This window comes from Propithecus coquereli, unplaced genomic scaffold (genome assembly GCF_000956105.1).
Source record: "Propithecus coquereli isolate 6110/MARCELLA unplaced genomic scaffold, Pcoq_1.0 Scaffold966, whole genome shotgun sequence".
NCBI lineage: Eukaryota > Metazoa > Chordata > Mammalia > Primates > Indriidae > Propithecus > Propithecus coquereli.
In genome coordinates, this window is record NW_012156018.1 from 30,014 (window position 1) to 37,886 (window position 7,873).

At 54.9% G+C, this 7,873-nt stretch overlaps 1 protein-coding gene across 1 annotated transcript in view; it reads left to right on the top strand.

The window, feature by feature from the left end:
- Positions 1–7,873, top strand: part of LOC105827104 (phylloquinone omega-hydroxylase CYP4F2-like) — a 52,049-nt gene that overhangs the window by 27,475 nt on the left and 16,701 nt on the right. Inside the window, exons 2-5 of the mRNA XM_012665127.1 lie at positions 54–252; positions 1,987–2,131; positions 5,393–5,446; positions 5,538–5,665. Of these exons, the coding sequence (XP_012520581.1) occupies positions 55–252; positions 1,987–2,131; positions 5,393–5,446; positions 5,538–5,665 (525 nt within the window). The 5' untranslated portion in view covers position 54. The remainder of the gene's footprint in view (positions 1–53; positions 253–1,986; positions 2,132–5,392; positions 5,447–5,537; positions 5,666–7,873) is intronic.

The following is a 7,873-nucleotide window of genomic DNA, read 5'->3' on the forward strand; positions in this document are numbered from 1 at the left end:
CCCTTCCCTCTCCTGGGCCTCAGGAACTCCCCCTGCACCCGTCTGCCCTGCAGGATGTCACAGCTGAGCCTGTCCTGGCTGGGCCTGGGGCCCCTGGCAGCCTCCCCATGGCTGCTGCTGCTGCTGGTCGGGGCCTCCTGGCTCCTGGCCCGCATCCTGGCCTGGATCTACGCCTTCTATGACAACTGCAGCCGCCTCCGCTGTTTCCCGCAGCCCCCGAAACGGAGCTGGTTTTTGGGTCACCTGGGCCTGGTGAGTGTGGCAGCAGGATGGGTCTGGGGTGTCAGGGTGGGTGGACTTCCCCAGGACAGGAAGGGGCTCAGGGAGCTGGGGGTGGAGGTGGGCTGGGGTCTGGGACGGCAGAGAAGCCAGGGAGGTGGCTCACTCACTCCTCTGCTGACTGCCTCACTGCTCTGCTGTGCTGTCCCAGGCCTCTGTCCTCTCTTTGTCCTCCCACCCCAGGCCGCTCAGCACCCTTTTCCTGCCTGTCTTCCCACATTGGTGCACTGTGAGGGCTCCTGGGGAGGGCTGCACAGAGCAGGGACCCCTGGTGTTCCCAATTCTCCACCGCGGGACTTGAGGCCACCTGAGGGGCAGTGTCCAGAGTCTGCTCCCTGCCTGGCCCGTGTTCTGTGTCTGCCCCTCTCTGAGCTGTGACTCCCCCACACACCCAAACACACAGGGGCACAGCTGGGACACAGGACAGGTGGGGACAGTGTCCCACCCCGGCCCTTCCTGGGCCCCCTCCTCTTACCCTGCTCTTCCCCACTAAGATGTCCCAATGGGCCCTGCTGTGCAACCTGCGTGAGAGTTGGCCGCTCGCTTCCCCTCTCAGGAGCCTTTCCCAACCCCCTCTCCCCACACCTTGCCCTCTGACTTGGACCTGGTCTCCCCTGTGGGTGACGTGGCCTCAGCCTGTTCACTTGTAATGACAGGGACGATGGGTGTGTCCTTAGGCTCAGTGGGAGGGTGCACAGCCTGGTCTGCAGAAGGTGCTCACAGGTGGGAGCCATGGTCCACATGGACAGGTAGAGCTCCCCTCTGCTCCCTGGGGTCTGCTGAGGCTGGAAGGTCCCCAGGGTGCAGACCCTTCCCCAGGGGAGGAACTGAAGCCCACGTGCACCAGCCAGGACATGAGGGCATGTGGAAACCTGCCTTAGGGACACGTCCTGAGGTCACACTGCTGCACATAACCCCCTCTGTGGGGATGTCCCCATATGGCTGTCCCCAGGCCAGAACCACTCCCAGGACAGGAAAACCCTTCCTCTGGAGCCAAGGTGGCCCATGTGTGGGCACAGATCGTGTCCCCTCCCTCTGCCTGGGACGCACCTGTAATGTTTGGAGACAGCCCCAGGAGAGAAGGGGCAGGAGGAAGCAGAGATCCCCTGCATCTCTGCAGAATCCACACACGCCGTTCACTGCAGAGGCTGCGCCACCTCCAGAGGCTGCGGGGGACCTGCGGTGGCCACTCCTGGGGACGTGTATTAGTCAGTGTTCCGCAGAGACACAGAACCACGGGGCACACAGATCTGGGTAGAGGTCTGGACAGAGAAGAGGGGATTTACCATGAGAACTGGCTCAGGGGGCTGCGGAGGCTGGGAAGTCCCACCCTGTGCCGACTGCAAGCTGGAGACCCAGGGCGCCGGAGCTGTCGCTCAGTCCGAGTCCAAAGGCCTGAGCTGCCGGAGCTCGGATGTCCAAGGGTAGAGAACGTGGAAGTCCCAGCTCCGGGAGACAGAGCCAAGTCCCCTCCTCCGCCTTTTTGTTCTCTCTGGGCCCTCAGTGGGTTGGATGGTGCCTGCCACACTGGGGAGGGCGGATCTTCCTTTCTCAGTTTACCCATTCAACTCCTCGTCTCTTCTGGAAACACCCTAACAGAAGAACCCAGAAATTACATTTACCAGCTATCTGGGCATGCTTTAGCCTGGTCACACTGGCACCTGAAATTAACCATCACAGGAGGTGACGGCCCTATCTTGCTTGCAGGTCACTCCCACAGAGGAGGGTTTGAGGGACGTGACTCAGCTGGTGGCCACCTATCCCCAGGGCTTTAAGTGCTGGCTGGGCCCCATCCTCCCCGTCATCACTTTGTGCCATCCCGACATCCTCCGACCTGTCCTGAATGCCTCAGGTACCATGCAGAGCTAGTGGTGGTGGGCGCCGCGGCGCATCCAAGGGCTTCTAGCCCCTCCTCTCCCATGCTCTTGCTTGACCCCTGCAGTACCTGGGTCCCTTCCTCCCCCTTTTCCCTCAGCCACCTTCCTCTTCCCTGCATGTACTCACCCACCCCCACCTCAGTGTCTCCTCCCTGCACTGCCCTCTGTTCCCTGCCCTGGTGTCCTGGGCACCACTGGGGCCCCAGGAGGCCTGTCAGTTCAAGGCCTTGTCCTGGGGGACTCCCCAACTTCATGTGGTCAGGAATGGACCAGAGGAAGATGCACTATGACAGCTCAGAGGAGAACTAAGTTTCTGCTGGGACAGGCTGGAAGGTTTCCTGCAGGAGGAGTTGCTGGAGTTGGGTCTGGATTGATGAGGAGGAATTTTTTAAGTGCAGGAAGGGTGACGCAGTGGCAGCATTAGTGTTCCAGGCTCCCTGCCAGGCCTGCTGTCAGCCTCGCATGTGCCCAAGTCCAGGACAAGGAGGAGAACTGGCAGCTGGTGGAGGACCTGGGCCGCTTGCATGAGTGCCACCCCTGTGGGTCAGCTCCTTCTGCCCCACCCGGTGGCTCGTCTGCCCTAAGTTCATTGCTCTTCTGCTCCAGGCCCCAGGAATCTCCAAGGAGCCCCACTGCAGCCTGGTGCCCTTCCCTTGCCCTCTGCCCTCCCTTCCTTGCACAGTCCAGGCTTAGCAGGGAAATGGGCAGCATCCCACAGAGACTATGGCTCTGACACTAAAATGCTGAGTGACTCTGGGCAGGTCCCTGGGTGTCTCTCGCTTCTGACATCTCTTTCAGTTGTGAGTGATGGAAACTTAACCTCATGTGGTGTCAGCCAAGAAAAATCTGTTGACCATAAAGTCCAGAGAGGATGGCCTTCAGGCAAGGCTGGATCCAGGACTGAAACAATGTCTTCAGCCATCTGTCTCCATCTTGGTTTTTACTTTTACTGTATCACTTTTTCTTCCAAGGCAACCCTTTCCCCATGGTGTCCATGAGGGGTTCCAGAAGCTTCAGAAATCTCATCTTTTCCCCAGACTTTTCATAAGAAGCTGATCATTCACTGTAATTCTCCTGGCCTGGGTCATAGGACCAATTCTTCACCTAGTCACTGTGACTCTGATTGCCCAGTCTTGGCAGGTGTGGGGCTTCCAGAGCTATTCTTTCTGGGCACAAAGGAGTTTGATGATAAGAACTCAGGCCCTGGATTCAGACAGACCCAAGCTGAGGACTCAGGCATGCCCCTGACTACCTGGGATGTCCCAGGTGAGAGGCTTCGTCATTGGGAGTGTTAGTTTCTCTATCTGGAAAATAGGATGAGAAACAGCCCAGGTGAACTGGCATTTGTGATCTCTCTTAGTTCATCTGTTGCTGTAACTGAGTAGCTGAGACTAGGTGATTTATGAAGAAAAGAAATTTATACTCACAGTTCTGGAAGCTGGGAAGTTCGAGGTTGAGCTGTTCTATCTGCTCAGCTTCTAGCGAGGGCCGTGTGCTGTGTCAGAGCATGGCAGAAGGCACCGCAGGGCAGGGGACTGAGTGTGCTTGCTCAGGTCTGCCTTCCTCTTCTTATAAAGCCACCAGTCCCACTCCCGTGACAACCCATTAATCCATTAACCCACTAATAGATTAATTTATTAACCCCTCAATGGATGAGTGTGTTCAGGAGGGCAGACCCGACAGGATCCAGTCGCCTCTTGAAGGCCCCATCTCTCAGTTCCACCACTTGGGGATCCACGTTCAACGTGAGTTTCCGAGGGGCAGACATTAAAACCAGAACAGGATCCTAACGGGGAATGGCTTTTCCTGTCCTGTCACTGAGGCTCCTGGTTGCTGCGTTTGAGCATGGCGGGGGGACACCGAGGCGGAGGCTAAGCACAGAGGTTGATGAGACGCGGGACGGACTCCCCAGGGCTCGGGGCTGCATCTCTACCTGGCAGGTCCTTCTCCCTGGCAGCCTGGAAGACTGTGAATTGGGTTCTGTCTGCTCTTCTCCAGACTCGGGGCTTGCAGCCGGTCTCCTGTACACGCAGGGCCTGGTCAGCCCCTCTGGGGATGTCGCTGCCGGCGGGTGAGGCCGTGGGACATGGTAGTCCACATCCTCCACCCACCTGCATCAAGCCCGTGCTCTTTGCTCAGACGGACACTGCATTGGCCACAGCTCACCCACTGCTGCGGTCTCTGTGCTGCCTCCAGCTGGACTGGGGACCAGAGTGCAGACAGGAGGGGCTGCAGCGGAGAAGCCACTGCCTCTGTCTCCCCTGGACTGACCTGTCTGACCTCTGTCTGACCTCTGGCCCTGTTTGCTCATGTCTGACCATGTCTGTGTGACGTCTGCTGTATGGACCCATCTTGTCACATGTATATTTACACCTGGGTCAAGGTGGCATCTGGTACCTGTTACACCTGGTTACACCTGGTTTACACCTGGAATCATGGTGATCACCAGATCTGGGGCTCAGCTGTAGCCAAGGTCACTTGGAACATGCTGAGGCCTATCTGGTTCTTGTCTGAAATGTTTGAGATTTGCTTTGTCTCCTGCTTGTCACCTCTGGGCCGTATTTGGGGCTTGTCTGAGGTCTGGGACCCAGGTCCCCTCCGTGAGCTGTCTGAGATACGAGTCTTGTCTGAGGCAGGTCTTAAGGTATGTTCAGATCACTCCTGGGGCACAGTCTGGGTCACACCTGGTACACATTTGGGACATTAATGAGATTATATTTAAATCCTATCTGGGGCCCAACCACGGGACATGCTGAGCTCATGTCAGACCATTTAAGGTCAAATTCATGCCATGTTGGGTGATTTAGGGTTTGTCATGTGTGTCGTGGCTGTGTCAGGACCTGTAACACATCGGGGTCAGGTCACATGTCTGAGATCCCTGTCAGGAGGCATCAGAGAGTTCTGGGCAGACAGGGTATCCTAGGTTCTTAGGAAGCTGTTTTGTAGGGTGTTGAGCTATGTTCGATTGTAGCAGACATGTTGAGGCATGTAGGGGCCATGTCAAGGCATGATGGTGTGTGCTCTGCCCTGTGAGGGTGTGTGTTGCTCTAGTGTCCCCGCAGGCTGGTCTGGGCCCCTCCCCTCCCACATCCTCCCTGCTCTGTCTGCACTTGGCCCCTTCCTGCTATGCTGGGCTTGGTGTGGGGGAGTGTAGACCCCTAGCTGGCAGCCTCCACCGCCACCCTAGGCCCCTCCCCTGCCCCCTCCATGTCCCTAATTGTCCTCATTCATGTCAGCCGCCATTGCACAGAAGGACGATATCACCCTGAGGTTCATAAAGCCCTGGCTGGGTGAGTAATTGCAGGCGAGTGGGGCGGGGACAGCCTTGTGGGCCCAGGAGAACGTGCTGCCTTTGCTCACTGCCCTTGGCTGCCCAACTAGGGGAGGGGCTCCTGCTGAGTGCCGGTGACAAGTGGAGCCGCCACCGTCGCATGCTGACTCCCGCCTTCCATTTCAACATCCTGAAGCCCTATGTGAAGATTTTCAATGACAGCGTGAGCATAATGCACGTAAGTCCCTTGACACTGGGGTCCTAGCTGGAGCCTTGGGGACCACAGACAGGTCTGAGCTGGAGTTCTGGCTCTTCCAGGTGGCTTGGTCCTTCTTCTTCCTCTCTGAGACTTGCTTTCCTCATCTGTAAAATGGGTATAATAATCCCTACTTAAAAGGAGGTCAAGATGATGTAATGGTATCCTGTCCCTGGCACATAGTAGGTGCTCAGACAGTGTCAGTTTCTATGTTTCTCTCCCTATGAGCTCAAGAGAGCAATGGTGAAGATTACGTAGCAGCTACTCCTGCGAACAAACCACTTCCAAACTCATTGGTTTAATCAATGTGCTCGTCATTGCTAATAAGTCTGGGGGACAGTGGGCTGGTTCTTGTGGCTGTGGAAGGGGTCACTCAGGGTGTGTGATCAGCTGTGGGCCAGGTGGCAGCGTTGCTGATCCTGGCTCAGTCTCTCACCTGTGTGGGGCTCGGCCGGCATCAGGCTGATCTAGGATGGCCTCAGCAGGGACAGCTGGACTTTCCTCCACGCAATTCTCTCCCTCCAGAAGGGATCCCCGGCTGTCCCCACGGCAGATACAGGGCTCCCAGGGAGTGAGAGGAGGCCACAAAGCCTCTTGGAGCTCAGTAGACTTACTGTGTCAACATTTTCCACATTGTATTGGCCAAAAAAAGTCAATGGTCTGGCACAAAATCAAAGGACGCCGGATAAAATAGGCGCCGTGTCTTAATGCAGGTGCTGAAAAATCACACTGGTAAGGGTGTGGGCAGAGGGAGAAGTGTACAATGGGGTAAGGGATTTATGTAAATATTTTGCATTTTTATTTCAGATTATAATGGGGGTACAAACATTTTGGTTACAAAAATTTCTTTAGTACCGTTTGAGTCAAAGTTGTAAGTGTGTTCAGCACCCAGGTAGTGGGCATTGTACCCGTTAGGTGTGAATTACCCATCCCCTCCTGCCCCCTTCCACCCGCTGGATTTCCGATGAATGTTATTTCCATATGTGCACGTAAGTGTTGATCAATTAGTCCCATTTTAATGGTGAGTACAGGTACTGCTTGCTTTTCCATTCTTCTGATAATTCACTTAGAAGAATCGTTTCCAGGTGGGATATGGAGTTTTTGAACTGCCTAGGATTTTTTTCTTACTCGCAAGGTTATAAGTTAGCGTGTTACTTTTTCATGGATTCTGCCACAGACACAAGACTCCAGGGTCAGAGACAAAGGGTGGTTTACTACTCATGGCACAATAGCACGTGCTTCTTCTTGGTTTCCCTCCTTTTTCCAAGCCACTCAATCCCACGTGGGTGACACAGGCGGGATCCTATCGATGCCTGTTCCTGGAGTCCATTGCGGTGCAGGGGAGGAGCACTAGGCTTAGGGAATCTGATTTTACAGCAAGCAGACACAGCCTGGTATGTGTCTGGAGGAATCATTACCTTATCCCTCAAGGTTCTTCTCTTCAAACACAGGGTGGAGAAATGACGCAGGTTAAGATCACAGGTCTTTGCATTCTTGACATGCCCAGCAAGGATGCTCAGGGCCCAAGGAAGACTGACGTGGCCCGACTTCAGACCGAGGAATGAACACAGAGACATAAAGACGCAGACACATGGCTGCAGCCTGTACAAAAAGACACAGACACCACAAGACAGTATGAGGCTGCAGCCATGTGTCTGCATCTTTATGTCTCTGTGTTCATTCCTCGGTCTGAAGTCGGGCCACGTCAAGTGGCGCAGCGAGCAGGGTAAGCCGCAGTGCTGTCGGGCTGTGGAGGTAGTGATAAGAGACAGTAAACATTTTTTTAATGAGGCAATAAATTTTGTTATTTTAGTGTTAGGGGATAGAGAGTTAACCCCTTCCTGACTATCTATTAGAGGAGTCACTTTTGGGATCTCCTCGGGGGGAGGAGAATCCAGCTCCTCCCCATTCTGCGACTTAGCTTTCTCCGAGTCTGTTTCCAGTAACTGTAGTGCTTAATAGTTTAACTTTTAAGTTAACCGTGTCACCTCCTTGATGGGCTACACGACAGGCTTTAATTACCTGTTACCAGCTGCGTAATTTTAACTGAACCTGGGACTGAAACTGAAACCAATTGCAGTGCTGCTGCACTAAGTCAAACAATTGCTTTAAAGTAGTATCTTTAACTTCCACTCCTACTGAGTGTGAAAGTCCCTGGACTAACTTTCGGTATTCTCGTTCCGCAGCTGA